Source organism: Pygoscelis adeliae, unplaced genomic scaffold (assembly GCF_000699105.1).
Source record: "Pygoscelis adeliae isolate BGI_AS28 unplaced genomic scaffold, ASM69910v1 Scaffold133, whole genome shotgun sequence".
Classification (NCBI taxonomy): Eukaryota; Metazoa; Chordata; class Aves; order Sphenisciformes; family Spheniscidae; genus Pygoscelis; species Pygoscelis adeliae.
Window position 1 is genome coordinate 190,015 of NW_008824475.1, and position 17,256 is coordinate 207,270.

At 40.9% G+C, this 17,256-nt stretch overlaps 1 protein-coding gene across 2 annotated transcripts in view; it reads right to left on the reverse strand.

The window, feature by feature from the left end:
- Positions 1-13,391: 13,391 nt before the first annotated feature.
- TBC1D1 (TBC1 (tre-2/USP6, BUB2, cdc16) domain family, member 1) overlaps positions 13,392-17,256 on the reverse strand; it is a 112,165-nt gene continuing 108,300 nt past the window's right edge. For both annotated transcript variants that reach the window (XM_009321388.1, XM_009321387.1), the window contains exon 21: positions 13,392-15,449. In XM_009321388.1, the coding sequence (XP_009319663.1) occupies positions 15,249-15,449 (201 nt within the window). In that variant the 3' untranslated portion in view covers positions 13,392-15,248. The remainder of the gene's footprint in view (positions 15,450-17,256) is intronic.

Sequence of the window (17,256 nt, forward strand, 5' to 3'; positions counted from 1 at the left end):
GAGTGCCCTGCCCTGCCTCTCTCTGCTCAGTGGTGCTGCATGGATTTCTCTTGTTGCATGGGAAAAAGCATTAGCCTCAGGCTCCTTGGGGTTGGGTCTTTTTTTTAGAAATACATTAATTTGGACAAAGGAAGTTAATCACCTTTTGCTAAAAATAAGCAACATCTGCAGTGCAGATTTAGCAGCAATATAGATCTGGGGTCATTTAATTTTAGGGCTCACTCTTGGAAGAACTGCTGAATATTTCAGCTTTCTAAAGGTTAAGATACATGTTTAATCGTGCTCTGTTTAGAGCATAGAGTTTAGACATGTAGTGTATAGTCAAAAGCAAAAAGTACTTTTAAAAGACTTCGGTTGCATGCAAATTGTTGCTTATTCGTATGTCTCAACACCACCACCCCCAACCTAGTAATATCTTTCAATATTTTCTGCTACTGCAGTTCACCTTATCTCTCCTGGCTCAGTGCCACTGTGCTCTGCACTTTGACTAGGAGTTTATAGCCAGGGAAGGCAGGGCTATTTGGGCGTTAGAGTGGCGGAGGGGGGCTAAGGGCTCTCCAACATCTGTCTCCCTTGTGCCTCTGCTTTTGCAGAGCAGGGAGAGCCCAAACAAGGCTATTTAAACTCATTGTGTTTCCACTACTGTGCTTATAAAGAGGGAGAAAATGGAACGTCCTCTCTAAAGCGCTTGAAATCTGAAGATGAAAAGCTCTATAGAGGGGGACAGAAACGGAATGATGCTTTCTAACTAGCTCTTTTCTAACAGAGAGCTGTAAAATTGCTGGGATTTTAATTTGGGATGATAAGTAGAAATAGTGAAATTTTTTCTGGATAAGATATTTTTAGATTGCCAAATTACAACACCCAGTATTAAATTAGATTTCATAATATTATGAGATTATGAGAATAATAAGAGTGCAATACAACACAAACATCTGATACATTTCAACTTAAACAAAAACATCTACATTGTTCAGGTCTTTTCAATAAAAGGAAAATTATCACCAAACCAGACTTTTTCTGTTCACTACATTTATTAAGCCATGAATTAATTTTCCAGTAAAAATCAGCTCTAAGACAACTCATATGCATCCACCCTTTTCTTAGCTGGCTATGCGGTCTGGGCAATGGCGAGTTACCTAGGGAGGCACTGCGTGTATCTACAAACTCACCGGTGACCCAACAGCAGCGCCACTTGTCAGCAATGTAAAACAGGTTCTGCCCCTCAAACCTGGCTCAGAACAAAATTGTGGGTTCAAGTATTGTCCTCACCTCTGGGAGGACAAGCTGACCATCTGGTGAGGACATCTGACACATTCTGATGTCTCAGAACTAGCAGGTGCAAATTAGGAAAAAGAGCAAGAAAAAAGAGGTTTTCCAGGTCTCTTGCATGTTTTCTCTGTGTTCAGATGATCTGTGGCATGAAGAAACTAACTCTCCGCACAGCTGGAGGCTCACGATGGTCTTAAAGGTCATAATAATATAATGTTAATCTTAATTATATTGTTAAGTATCAGAGCAGCTGTTTGTGACAGAAGACTGTGCTAAAATCAAAATGTATGCTGCGGTCTCCAAGACTCACTGTGGTGACAGAAGACTGGATAACCAGGATGAACTCATCCTTCTTCTCAGGTAAAGCTGATCTTTAACCTTCAGTCCTGCACTTACTCCTTTCTGAGACCATACTCCAGTGGAAACCAGTGGCAGTTTTGGCTGAGACAACACCATTTAGCGTCTTTAGAATTAACAACACATTTGCCTTTTTTAACTAAGGTTCTTCTGGCTGGCATGCTTGCTAGTCAGTTGGGGATTGAAATACGATGCAGCCACGAGAAGGTGTCTTTGGTGGGTAGGTCAGCAAAAGCATCCAGGGTAACCAATGTGGTATGCACGTGATAAGAGCAAGTGTGTCTAACCTTCATTCAGTTCCGATTTTGCAGCTTCCTATCTGGACAGCTGAATATAATCTGAGCCCGAAAGGTCATCAAATGTGTTAGCTCTGATTAAAACTATTACCTCTCATTGTAAATTTTGCCTCTCTGGATAAGGCAGGGGTGCAGCAATTGGCAATGGGCAAGTGCCCTCAGAAGGGTCTGCAAAGACTTCGCCGAGTGTGAGATTCGTCTCACATCTCTTGAGAGTAGGATAAACATCTGTCTCTCTGATTTAAAGCAAAAATGACAGTTATCCATCTTTCCATTGGGCTGAAGTGTGCAAGGAGTACAGAATAAGGAAACTAAAGCAAACTCAAAGCAGAAGCGTTACATTTGCCTCTCTCAATCCAAATTGTTCCTTTCCATAAGTGTATCTATAGCCATAACCATCTCTGTAGCCAAGGCTTGAATAATCCTTTAACAACAATTAATGGAATCGCATTGCAGAACTACCAAGATCAGGAATCATTACTTTAAATCAAGCCTCTATTGAGTTTTTTCCTGGTGGTATCTTTCTTACTCTCTTGTTCCAAATGAAAGGTGAAAAGTTTTTTTTTTTAAACTTTGCTTTATTACTAAAAATAAAACTAGCACAGATGAACTTTAAAATATATGTAATTGAGTCTCATGTGATCAGAGGATCCAGTGTTGACAGGCACGCTTTTACTTGATGTAAGTTAAGTGATGATGTTCTCAGCCAGCGCCAGCAGAGAGCACGTTATTGTTTGCAAATAGCGTAATTCTGCTTTTAATTTGTAACATCAGTGGATCACCTCTAACAAACAGCTAATTTTAGGTTAGTGTTTGCAATACTGCAGTTTAGATCTGTCAGCACACTAACGTGAAATTTAATGTAAGCGAGTCCACTGAATTTCATGCCAAATCTTAGTACAGAAGCTGGAAACCTTAGGTCAAGATCTAAGGTGGAAACCATATTTAGCTTTAATGCTACGTGCTATTTAAAGACTTATTAAAACATTTTCCAGAGCTGCACTAGCCTGAGATATTGCTTAGGAGCAGGCCTGCAGCTGTTTGCTTGTAGCAGCTAAAGGAACCGTATTCTCTTTGTGGGGCATGTTGGCCTTTTTTCATTTCATAGTGGTTGTGTTTTGCTGAATGCAAATAGAGGTAAATTATGTTTCTGTGATAAAGGCCACCCTTTGGTCCCAACTCTGCAGCCCACATTCACTGTGAATAGTAAGGTGCTTGTTCCCTGATCTGATTTTTACCGCAGTGGACTAAGATTACTAGAAGCCACACAGCGGCGATGCTCTCCAGTATCACTGCCCAGCACCACCAGCACTGCGCACCGGCTCCGCACAGAGCCGGTAGAGACCTGCGAGTATGGGTGTGACCGCCCGCAGGGCCTGCCCAGAGCCCCCATAGCACATACACCGCCGTTCATACTTTACCTGAATACGCCAGCCTGGCCGTACCAAGCCCCAGGAGGCAGGTGAAGAGGGGCACAGCTGCTATTTTACCCAACGATTGCACTGATGGAGCTAGTGAGGCTTTCTAGTACCATTTCAGAAATAGTCCTTTGCTTCCCTGCCTCCGTTGCCATAAAAGGAGAAGAGTATTTTTCTACCTCCCAGCAAAACTGTGGCTAGAAACAACTGAAGGATTTTGAGTCACTCAGCAACAACGACGGGTATCAGATAAGAGCATAAGGCAGAGATCGTTCTCCTTGTCTTCTGTCAATTAACTCATTGTTTTCAGACATTTTCAAAGTTGTTTCATGAACTAAGACTTCCACGATCCTAATAATTACAGCACATACAAAGTTTTCATCAAAACCTTTTCAAACCAAAAATGATTTTCTAATAAATAGAAACTTTTTTCTTCCCCAAATCACCCAAAGATCACTTTTTGGACAAATCTCATGGATTCCACTTCCTTTTGGAGTTGTTGGCAGAGAAGCGCCTTTCAACGCAAGTCATCTGAAACAACATTACCATCTAGTGGAGAATTTGATTCACTGCTGACGTGAATTCCTTAATGCAGAAATACATGCTTTGTGACTCTTGCACAAATGCAGAATTAAGAAGTCAATTAAATATTCATTTTGAAAATCAGTACCTGAAGTTAGCCGACTGCTTTAATTGAAGAGTAAAAGAGTCGTTGAGTCATATTGTAGATCAGTAATACTAAAACTATGCTAAATGCAGGAAATCAGTACAAGATTCCCTAGATAAGTTTGAATTCCCTAAGATTTTCAGAAGGAAACGTTGTTTGATGTTCACTCTGGCAAAGCATCAAAATCTGTATCTGGAAAAGAGAAAACAAAAATGCAATTACTCTCTATATACAAATTATGTAAAAATTCGAGCCTGAATTTATTCAACACAAATCAAACCCAAATCCTCCTCTCTCAGGTTGGTGTAAACGGAAATCTTGAGGCAGACTCAGTCATGTGGCTTCTTCTGGAAACTTCATTAAGCCCCACCAGCTGTCTTTCACATGTTCATCCCCTTGCGTGCAGGAGGTTTGATGTCTCTGGCGCCGAACCCTGTGCAGCACTTTCATGTGTGCAGGACAGATGCCGACGATTAGTTGGCTAGCGGCGGCAGGACAGGACTGCTGGTTACAGGGCTTCCTGTGCCTCCAGCCTGCCCTTTCTACGGTTTCTCTCTGATGCTGGGTTTGTTTATCGGGTTTCGCTAACGTGTCCCACCAGTTGCTTCCTCTGCACAGCCTTTGGCACAACAGTCAGCATTTCAGGGGGGCCTCCAAAGTGAAGCACAGCGCTCTAGCATGCAGGACGCATAGCAACCCTCTTAAAGCTGTCTCGTCTCATCTATGTTGCCCTTGTCCTTCCACACTTTTTTTCCTCATTGCCACATTTACTTCAGCGTTGTAGCTGAAACCACTTTACAGTTCTGTACTTGGCTAGCTCATCAATCCCCTGTGGCCTAATAACCTCTGATTTAGGCAAAAGTTAACTGTTAGGAAAACACACCATCCTCTGGGGACACTAACTTTATACAGCACTCGAGTGCCAAAGTAGAAAGTTTGATAGAAAAATCAAGGTCAATGAATGCTTTTAAATCCACCAGTGATTAGGGCCACGTTTTCACCTGCAGAAGGTGTCTGCCTAGGGCAACATGCACACGTGCGAAAAGCCATACCAAGAACTTGGTTCAGCTCCTCTACTCTCCCGGTTTTTCTGTACAACACCTGGTATCATTTAGAAAAACTACATCTCGTGGAAGTTGATGTCTGGAGGAGACGGAAGCATTCTGCACAGCGCAGCACTCAGCAGCTTACATAATACTAACAGCAGCATTACAGCACCTCCTCTACTTAGGGTCACAATCGCTGCTTTGCTTTGGAGATTATAGGCTTAGGTCTTAAACTCCAAGGGTAATAAACACATTAACCCCCTCCCCAGAAACAACAAAGGAACCCCTCCCCCAGAGGCAGTTTGTTATCTGAGGTAGGAATAATAAGGGTACCATCCTGTTCCTGTTGGAATCGATGATTAAATTCCCCCCTGGGGATAAATTTGGGTCCTTTAATATCAGGCACTAAAAGAAAAGTCGAATGAAACAATAAGAACAACAAAGCAGTTTAAATCTCTGCCAAAAGTTTTGTGGATTTTCTTTCTAAAATCAAACTTCTTCCCTTCCTGATAAGATGCAGCAGGGCAATACTTCATGATGTTGGTGTTTCTTCCCTTATGTAGACAGAACATGCTAGATCTGAGAGACAGAAAGTCCTTAAAACTTGTGATTAAGAAGACAGTTAACTATCTGCCCAGTGTAAGCCTATATTACAATCAGCCTGATTTTTGTGATGGGTCTGGGTATGACAGCTGTTTAATTTTTAAACCTCCTCCAGTAACGGCAATAGCTACATAGCCAGGCTAATTACCTGAAGCTTTACAATCTTTTTGCAAAAGACGGCTGGAGAGGGAAGGAAAAAGCTCTCTTTTTCATTACAGTCAGAAAATAGCTAGGACAAATGGCCAAATCAATTAAGGCAAGAGAATGAGCTTGGCCTTTTTTTGTGGAATATGCAGGACATCTTTTCACAATTCCATCTGACCTCCAGTGCGACTCGTAACTGCTTTTTTGCCTCCAAATTAGGCCAGTTTGGTAGGCAGCGAGAACCTTAATATATGCTGAATGTCTAGGGGCTTGGTAAATTAACACAGTTGGCAATTCTTGAGTTGCTTACATTTAAAAGTTGCTCTAGATGCTCTAGCTCCTACCTTTAAAAAGTTCAATTAATGATCCGGTCTCAACCCAGTGGGGGCTGGAAACAGGGGAAGCTGGGTGATCATGACGTGCATACTTCCAGACTGCAAACTTCAGTGAATCTTGCAAAATTCCATAGGCGGATGAGAAATGCAGTTAGAGAATTTTTTTCCCCACAGATGATTTTTTAGAAGATACAAGCTTAGGAAGGCTTCTGAGTGGTCCTGATTGTTATAGTGGTATGCAGTCCTAAAGAAATCAAATGTCTTAATGCAGCGAAAAGTTACACAATTGGGAATTAATAATCTGTGCCATAGCTACAGAATAAACATCTGGGCGATGGAAAATGGCCGTGACCAAAAAGGCCTTAGGAGCCACAGTCATTACCAGCAAAGTTAACATGAGTTCCCAGGGTGTGCCGGGACAAGAAGATCTAACGTCATCTACGAACATGGAAACGAAGGACTAACCAGGGGCATGCAGAAGACCACCAATGGAGCATCACATACATTTTCTGTGCCTGTCTTCCAACAATTATGAAAAATGGAAGGTGGCATAGAAGCCCATGACATAAACAGTCAAGGTCCAGAAAAATGCTTCACCCTGCTTGCATACTCATTGCACCTTAGTCAAGAGGAAGCCTTGAAGTTGACCTGGTAATGCTCGAAGTATGTCTCCATGGAATGGTGTAGGCTGACATGAGTGACCTCCTTCTGTACTCCAAGCTTGCTGGGCACAGGCTAACTCCAAACTGGGAATCACGTAACTCCCATCAGGACCGCACTGAGCCCAAACTAATAAAATTGGCTAGGAAGCAGAGCAATATGGTGTGGATTCTGGGTAAAACAAACCACTCCATTTGGTAGGTTCAGTGTATCTCAGATCACAGACAGCTTTTTTTAAATCTAGCTGTAGAGAAGTGTGGAGACGTGCCTTGAGAAAGTAGCCAAGGATCAGGAACTGGATTTGAAACCATGCATCGGGAATGGGACATGTCCTAACATACATCTTTCAGTCACTGACTGAAAAAGCAAGATCCCGACACGCATAAAAGCTTTTAGACTGCCCATGCCCTTGGTTTCCTTAGTACAAGTGAGAGGGCTGACAGTACCAACAACTGCTGGGCAGAAACCATACTTGGTAATGAAAACAAAATCTTTTAAGAACTCTTTATTCCAATGGTTGATCTGCCTGATCAAAAAAAAAGATGTCTGTTGGCTCTGTAGAGAGTTTTCAGCCTTTCATTCTTGTTTGACCTTCTCTCCTAGATCAAACTGTCATGGAAAGTGGAAGAGTCATCACCTCTTGACACCCACTGGATCATATTCTGCTGGTTTTCCAGAAGATAAGCTTCACCAAAAGTGAACACCAATTGGAGTCAGTACAGAGCAGGTGACTCTTGTGGACGTCACAAGCTGAAGCAAGTACCTTAGTCCCCAGTGATTTAAGTTTTTCCTCTTGACTGGTTGGTTCATCATGACATAGTGGTTAGGTGACAGACAACAGAGCTTGCAGATGTTTTGCCTTGTGTCTGTTACATGCATGTCCCATCTTTATGTTGCAAGACAGAGTAGCTGGCGGGAGGGGAATACAGAAGGGGCTTTCAAGGGAAAGTATACTATAACTTTTTCTCTGAGATCACACCGCAGTGACTAAAAATCCTTGAAATCTGTAGGCCACAGCAGTGAGACATTGCACGTTGTTTGCTGGGATCTCTCTGGAGGTCACACAAAGGCTTTGGGTAAATCCCTGCTGTCAGCAATTTGCTTCTGAAACTCTCATTTCCTCCTTCTCTCACATACACTTATGTTCCTTTAATCATAGAACTTCCTACTTCTTTTTTAAGCAAATGCTGACAATGGAAGTTTTTATCCTTTGTTGAGGCATGAAGTTTTAAAAAAGGGGAAACAAGAATTTACTGTACTTGGGACACACACTCAGCAAATAATAATTAGCGCAGATCCACTCAAATGTCCAAATATATATTCCTTAATTTGTCCACAATTTTAAGCAATCGCTGCCTTAACCTGAACCTATTTAGTAATGTCTTGCAAACATCCGCCCCAGTTAAAATAGTACTCCTTTCAGGAACTGAGATGCTTGGAACAAATTATGAAAGAATCTCAAATGTTTGTTTTTTTTAAATAAATACTAATAATTTTGGATGCCTAAAGATGACCCGAGGATAGAACATGCTGTTTATGCATGCTTGACTTAAGCTAACACAGACTTATTTTTCCTACCCCATACAGAGCCTGGCAGCTACCAGAGTATGGATAAGGGCTTGCTATGGCACCTTTCACGCTAGCCAGCATATCTAAACTAGCATGCAGTAACATTAAAGTCAGTAGTTACATATGACTCCATCACGCAATCCCATTAAATCCTGCAGGAGCTGAGTGAGCCACCTGCAGTTTCCGCAGGTATAATTTCTGTACAGGTAGGGTAAAACACCCACATACGTTCTGTCTCACCATCCTTTTTATTGTCTTCCTGCAAAGTCAGTGGATTAAAGCAATCTTTCTACTCTCTTGATGTAGTTTAGCATCTTAATGCCAAACAATGAAGTTAAGGTCACAAATTTGACAGTCAAACAATAAAATCCAAATTTTGGGAATAAATAGCTTTTTCTTGTTGTTAAAGGTAAGGTAGGTGGCAGGTATCACCAAGAAAAGTCTCAAGCAGGGGCCTTACGATAATAGCCCAGCATCATGGACTCTCTTCATTTCAGCTCTAGCAAGGTTACATATTGTAAAAGTGTCCATGGCTGGAAGTTGCTACTTAAATTGTTATTTGATTGTTGTTTCTAGGTACTATTGAACCTGAAGCTTGTTCTCAGCACCATGAAGATGTCAGTGTATCCCAGATATATGCCAGAGGCTGTTGGAGGATATTTTTGTATTAAAAAGTCTTCCTTTATTTTCCATTCTAGCAGGAAGCAACCTTTCCTGACCAGATGACTAGGTTATGTGATCAGGTCTTATTTGACTTTCTCCACTGTTTGAAAAGAACAGTACATTTTCTTCATCGGAGAAACCTTGCTTGCACTGAGGCCTGCCTCTATGAACTCCATCAGGAACTGCAAAAACCCTGAAGGTTTTCTGAGGCTTATCCAGATTATTTCACTGTGCTCAGATTTGTACTGCCTCTCAGTTCAATAGATATTCGCACTCAGACCTCTTTATGGTATGTTAGACATCCTACTGCAGGTCTTGAAAACGTCATGGCTTTATCATGGCTGGTCCTACATATTCTCTTTTTGACAGTCCATCTCTTTCCATTTTTAATAAGCATCTTAGTTTTTCCTTCTCTCAAAACGAGCGTAATGCCCATTAACAACTTTCTTGACAAGTTTACAGTATATAATGCACTCCAAAGGCTCTATGATTATTCCTTACTTACATACTGTTAATTATATTGCTACTTTGCCAATTGCAAGGTTCACTGCTCCTCTGTTACCTGTTACCTCAGTCTCTAACCACTGAAACCACCATTTGAGATTCCTTACCAAAAAATACTAGACACAATTGGTGTAGCAGGCCATTAAATACTAAACAGCAACCACATTTCAGGTTTTGTTTAGTTTGTTTGGAATCAGATTTTTTGTGATAGGCCCTAAGAGAAAACTGCAAATAATGAGCTGGGGAGACATACATGTACCACTGATCCCATCAAGAATCTATGGCTTCATGAGCTCAAAGTCCCAGTCAGTGGCTGACTCTTCAAGCTACTCAGCTCATCTTAGTTACTAATACATAGACGAAACACGCTCTTTGAGTCAACTGTTGCCTTGGCAATTCCAAATCTTTGACATTGCAAGACATTTCACTATCTACAGAGCCAACAACATCCTAAGCATCAGATGCTGGAAACATGGAAAAAGACTCTATATAGAAGTGTTAGAAGTATTTGTTCATCCTATAACAGCTTATAAAAAAAAAAAAAAAAAATTCTGAGAAAACAGAACTTGGAAGCTTCTTAAACGCTAGTTAAAGTAAAAAAAACCCCACTTTCAAGAGAAGTAGGGTGAATCAAGTTGTAGCAAGAAGACTTTTTTTCCTGAGGACCATCTTGATTAGACTGACTTGCAAAAATTAGTGAGAAATGGAAACTTGCTGTCTCATTAGTAACAGAAGAACAGACAGATACAAAAGGTAATTATCATATTCTGCTTTTAGTCGGAAAATGAAAAATGTATTTATATCTCCTTTGTAGACAAACAGTCTAGTGTGAAATGTTAACAAAAGGAAAGGTATTACAGAAGAGTGCTAGACAGCAACAGAAAGAAGTAGGCATCCTAGCCTAGGACCAATATGACCATTGTCAGAACATCTTTGCTGGTCATTTTACTCCTAACCAAAAGCAGACTCCTGCTTCCATCTCTTTCTGTAGCAGCAATTTCTACTTGTGAAATATAACACTTCAGAAATGTCAGGAAAATTTCCTAAAATCTCTTTGGGGTTCTGACATGTTGCATGAGAAAAGTCGGGGATTGGGGAGCTAGTACAAGCTTCTCCAGAACCCCTGTTTTAAACGTCTCTGTTCTCTCAGTAAGAGGAGTTTCATGATCTTTTAGCATCTATAGCCCCAAAGCTTTTCTAACACCAAGGAAATACATGATACAATTAGACAGAAGAAAAAATCCATTTATACAAAGGAATAAGTAGAGTCTTCTACATAATGAAGTACTTACTGATTTGCTTTGGGTTATGCTGAAAAGGCCTACTTTGAGGCACTGAATTCTTGCAGCCTCAGGTTTGTTTAGATGAAAGGAACACTTTCTGGCAGCTGCACAAGCAAATGAGTACCCAGTAATCCACCCTAATTTAGGTTATGTAAAACTCAGTGGGTGTAAGCCACACATGTGCCTTCTAAAGGCAATGCCTGGATTGCACTCCTGACGGTTAGCTTGACTGCCAGCTTTCTTCTCCCTCCCACGTACCTGTTCTAGTAAAGCTCTGTTAAAGAAAAATTACTTCACATCACAGGGTGTGACACAGTATAAATACTGTGCAATGATCTAAAGTGCCTCAAGCAACATGGCATTCATCCAGATGTAGTCAAAATTTATTCTTTTTGTTTTAGGTGCTTTTTTGGTGTCATCAACATAGTATGCAAATATGGTGCACTGTTTGAAGTGGAAAAGAACGTGATCACAGTATTTTGAAATAGATGGGAGACTAGTAAGGGCCCTTTTACACAGTGCGACCATTGTGTTGGAGGTCCCTAAGCAAGCTCTAAGAGAACTGGCTTGCTTGCTCAATGAAGAGCAGTGGCATGCAGAGACACCTAAACAAGCTCTGACCAGCCCAGCGCCAGAATCAGAAGCAATGTAGGCATGTAACTTGAGCTGTGCTATGTGGCTGTGCGTTGGGGAGCAGCACCTTCCCTCTGAAGGGGAAAGTGAGCCAGGAGCTGAGGGTGACAGGCGGGTCAGCACAAGACTGAGTGCTTGTCAAGCACAAGAGCCTCAGCTTAAATGCAGCTCCTAAGAGATGGTGGCAGTGTGGGAAGCACCTGGCTTCTTCCAGCTTTTTGTTGAATGGCTGCAAGGCCAGCAGGCATAGAGGCCAGAAGCCGCTGGAGGCCAGAAGTGCCTCAAAGCTAGATGTCTGCATTATCTAAGTGGCATTATCTAATTAAGCAGCCAAACCCCCAGGAGAGAGGGGAATGCACCAAGGGCACTGACACTATCCCAGCTGACTTGGCTAAGAAGTGGTGGTGTGCTCTGCCATGTTGACATAACAGACTCTTATTATGGTGGAATTGTAGCAGCTATTGTAGTGGACTTGAAATTAAAAAAAAACTGGATTCAGCTCCTTGCTCCACTGAATGGTGGAGGAAGATCCCAAAGGAGAAAAAGCACTAGCTACGTTGTCCTCTCTGCTCTGCGTAGATTACTGTCCTTCATTCAGAGTCCTACCAGCTGCAGTTTCATGACTTTGTCCTAAGTAATGGCAACTCTTACCAAAGATTAATATGTTTGAAAAAAATCCCAAGAATATTGGTTGACAGGTGATGGTATACTACAATCCTTGCTACTCAGGATTGCTGGCAGTGCACCTACTCCAGCGTATCAAGCAAGAGCTGGAGGGTGCTAGGTACCTGCAGAGGAGGTACCTGGTAAGGATACAGTGTGTTTTAGTAGGACTGAGGGAGTTACTGTTGGGAAGGAGGTATAGCTGTCAGGAAAGGACAAGGTTCCAGCAACTGCGCTTCCCATTTTACATTGTTTCGGCAGAGCATTGCATGACTACTGAGTACACGTTACAGACCTCCTGGAACAATCTTTCAGAGAACCAGCAAGACAGTTTGACCACAACTTAGAAGATCTGGATTTCAGTGCCAGCACTCAGTGAGAAACTGAAATATTTGGTGCACATCACTGAACTTCTTTGTGACTCAATTCTCACTCTAAACAAGGGAAGACCTGTACTATGTGCCTTTATGAAAGTGCTTTGACCTTCCCACATGATAGGCACTGTATCATCATTCTCAGACTCTGTATTAAGTAATGATCTCTGGAAATAGACAACAGGGCAAAATACAAAAGCACATCAAACAGCCAGAAGCACAGGCAGTCACAAATACTTACCACAAATATATATACCATATATCTGCTTCAGTGTAAGCAGCAGAAAGACTTAAATCAACTATTTCATTCGTGTTCAGATCCTGGACCAGTGGATGGCTTGATCCCTCACTTTGCCAGGCATTTACATATTTAACAAAATCATATTAATTTGCATATGTACAAATAGAAAATTCATTTGTACCCACAGAAAATCCAACTCCCCGGTACAATGAAACAGTTACATCTATATAGTCGCAAAAGCAAAAAGTTACTTGTTATCTATTTACCATATTCATGCATTCTGAGAACAGTGACTTCAGTTCTCATCTAAGTGCACTCACTTCTGCAATTACACAAATTCTCAAGAAAAGGCTTTGGACTAGAAGTAGTCCTCCACTTACACTGGCAGAGAAGCAAAACATCACAAAAAGGAATGCATCCCTGGCATCATGTGGGACGTACATCCCCTTAGTCAACATATGCAGATGCAGGTCCCAAGATCACAGCTGGATCCTTAGCATGTTTAGAAGAGCCTGAGGACTAAGAGTTTTCATTAATAACCACTGTAGATGGTACTGTACTTTCAAGGAAAGTCTCATCTCACGTGGTTCTGAACTGTCACCCCACCAACTATGGTTTTGTTTTTAAATGTCAAAAAATGTACAAACATAAATGTAGGCGTAGATTATTATTTTTATTGCTCTTGTTAAAAAGTCAGTGTATGAATTATGGCACTATGCTGTAAAAATGCAACATTACTGAGTGCTCTAACAGTATGAGGTCCATTATGACAAGATTTTAAACATGAAGCATGAGCTTCAATATGGATTTCCAAATAAAAAAACAAGCCCAAGAGGTAAATGGATTAACAATAACTGATTTATCTAGAATTTCAATACTAAGTGAATACAGAGTGGATTTGCAAGAACCAGACATATTTAAGACACGACAGAGTCAAGCAAAGCTTCTAGAAATTAAAGAGTAAATTCTCTTTTTCTTTTTGACCTACATAGAGGTATTTGTTCTGCACAGTAGATGAATGTTACAGCTCTCCTATTAAACTACAACCACAATGTGTCAGGGGGATTTGCATGAGAAAAGGAAAAAGCAAACCAAAACCTTTTCTACATTGCCAGTCAGAGAAAAAACTACACGCTTTGAAATTTTAAAAATATCAATTTAAGAAAAAAACAAAAACAAAAACAAAAATCTCCTGTGTGAATCTCCACCGTAACAAAACACCGATGGCCTATTAACTCTGTGCTTGGGGACTGGACAGAACTATGGCACTATTCCTAATTCTGAAGCAAACCCAAACAACTGGATATCCATGGATATTATTGCACTTGTAGCACTGGTGCTTTAACTGGCCTGAAAACAACTTTAACCGTATTAAGGAAAGTGAGATTTTTTTTTTATTTTTTTTTACATGTGTAATCTTACTTGAAAGATGCATTGTAAAAAGAATGGTGTCCTAATTCAAACTGCCATACCCTTTATAAAACAGTTTAAGCATATCTGGCACAACATGAAGCTCTTCAAATGCCTCCACTACTTCAGAAAAAGTCTTACAGAATAACATTTCCCAGAGGATGGGTGGACACAGAGTACCAAATAAAAGTGGGCATTAGTTTCCCAGCAAAAGGATGTCTTACATCGCACGGCAGATCAGAAATAAATAAGAAGAAACTTGAAGAGTCTGAATATAAATCCTTGGATGATGTTGCAAGAGTCACAGGCTTCACCAAACCAATGTCAGTGTATTTTGTTAAGCATAATGCAGTTACTATATACAGTATGTTTATCAGATAACGCCAATTAACAATACACTAAATCAATGGTTGTTAAACAAAAAACGTACTAAAACAATGTACTTGTAAAAACAGATGGCAATCCACCCAATTATGCATAGTTACATATGATGAAGTCCAGCTCTCTGAAGTCCAATGGATTGACACCTTCAAGCATCAGGAAGCAGTTTTCTGAAGCGTAAACAACATAATTAACAAAACCCAGTCAAGCCGTAGGGGAATTACACAGTCAAAAATATCTCAAGTCCAATCACAAAATTCTGTAAATGTTACCACCACATAGCTGCAATGGGGCAGTCATCCGTTCAAAGGTTTTACACTGCCATATTTCTTCAAAGAACCTTCTAAAGGATGTGCTACGGTGGTGATACACACACGAACAAAATATGTGATGAACACAAAGCACTTGGGTTTAGAAGCACTTAAGGAAGAATCCATGACATCTTTACAGTGTATTGTGTATGACTGCACGCACTATTAAGTTTCTCCTGCTTATTATTATGTGGCATCTTACTGTTCATAGTATTTCTACATACTAAGAAGAAAGAGCCTTCTCCCCGAGAAACCAGCTTCTCTGATATGGGAAGTCACCATGCCCGTACCTTGCTTTGCTACAATAAGGCATGTACAATGAAGGTGACAATGTCAAATCCCCATGGATCATGACAAAAAGACCTGGTTCTTCCCTTGTTTCTTGCTCAGCTTCTCTGCTCCATTACAACTGTAAATGTCAGTCAGCATCCATGTGTTCTTGTCTAGTAAGTAGAGGCTTCCCATCTGTATCACCAATCTTTTTCCGCATCTCTTCCACTGCTTTCAGCAAAGCTGCTCGCTCCTGCTCAAGAGTGAGAATGGATTGCTTCAGCTTGCCTTCATTGGTCAATAAAAGCTCTACTGTGGCTTCAAGGTTTTGGATCTTTCCATTAGCCACCTTTCAAAGTAAGAAGAAAGGAGGAGGGGGAGGAAGGAGGGGAAGAAAAAAAAAAGTAGTTCATTAATAACTGAAACCAACTTTAAACTATTTTTTGAGATACATTAATACATATAAAACACTTTCCAAATGATGAAAAATTGCAAAGGTAAATGCAAGTATGAATGTTATTAGATCTGTGTACTTAAGACTACAACTATGGTTTTGCCTATAACAAGAAACTTCCCTCTCTCAACTTAATTGTTTTGATTAGTTCACAATTAAACTCAGAATATAATGCAAAGTAATGAAGTTAGAAAGTTACTAAGTCTGCAAATTATATACCAAAGAACTGCAGGTTAAGATAAACCTCTGTATGGGTCAGTTGGGAAATATTTTTGGCCAGCCGTATTTGTTGAATTCCACGTGCTTTGCAAAGCAAAGACAACCCAGCCTGTTAGCTGCATCCTCATTTCATCTTGACATTGAGTCCAACAAATGCCAGATTTGGAGGCAAAGGGGGAGGAGGGGATTTAGTGCAATATGCAAATGGACAACACATCTTGAAAAATTCCAAAAATTCTCCTTTGAAAGGCTGCACATATGGGCATTCTACTTCACGGCAAAACAAAGTATCAGATCATTCAAACACATCACCTGAGGTCTGTACCTGAGGTACTTTGAAAAAAGCAGAGATCTGTTTGGAAGTTTCAGCACTGGATAACATTTGGAGACGAGAGCACTGGATGTTCTTGGCTTTCAGGGAAGTATTTGCCTTTCTGATGAGCTCACTGCCCTTCATGTAATTATGGTGGGTTAAAAAGTTCAGCTTTTGGGGGCAAAATATTGACAAACCATGACCCACATTGTTTGGTGATGCATTTTCCTCCCATCAGCAATGGGTCACCTTTCACCATAGGAAATGAAGGCTGACGAAGCCCACCTCCAAGACAAAGGGATTGCTCCAACACTACAGACAGTTAAGTTCCCCACTATGATGTCAGGTGTTGACTTGCCAGCACTCAGGTGGAGATGAGCTTTGTAAAAAAACTGCTTAGGGCTGCAGAGTCTTTAGGGGCAGGAGGGGGTGGAAGATCCCCTGATGCAAGTATCTATAGGACATCACATCTTGAATCTCATCCCAGAAATCCCTCTCCCCATGCTACATTCAACAATTTCCTTGCCCATGTGCCTGAAGCTTTATGAAAATATCTTGCAGAGGAGTATCTCTTCTCGTGACTTCTCTAAGGCTCATCTTAGAACCTGAAACAGGTTCAGATCGCACAGGATCAGAATTTATAGCTTAAGCAAACTTTTGTTAGGAGAGGCAACCTAAGCCTGCATGGCTGGCTAGCTTTAGTCATGATACAGGACCAATGGCTGGGAAACCCGAACTCCTTCCCTAACCTACTATCTTACAAAGTCTATGTCTTTAACAATAATCAAGAGGCTTGAAATGTCTGCTTCTTCCCCTTGAAGTCCCTTTCTCCATCAAGATAAATGCACGGTCAAAAGTTTTGTAACAAATGTCCTGTTATAAAGCAGCCAGAAAGCTGACTTCTTGAACAGTTAAGCAAAGAATAACCCCTACAGAGACCAGGTGTATTGCCTCTGAAAAAGCTGCAGACTGAACAGGCACCGAGCATATATCAGAAATTATTATTGCACATATTTTCTAAACAATCTGGATAACAGTTGTTGTGGCTTAACCTCAGTCGGCAACTGAGCACCACACAGCCGCTCGCTCACCTCCCCCGTGCCCCGCAGTGGGATGGGGGAGAGAATTGGAAGAATAGAAGTGAGATAATAATAATAATAATAATAATAA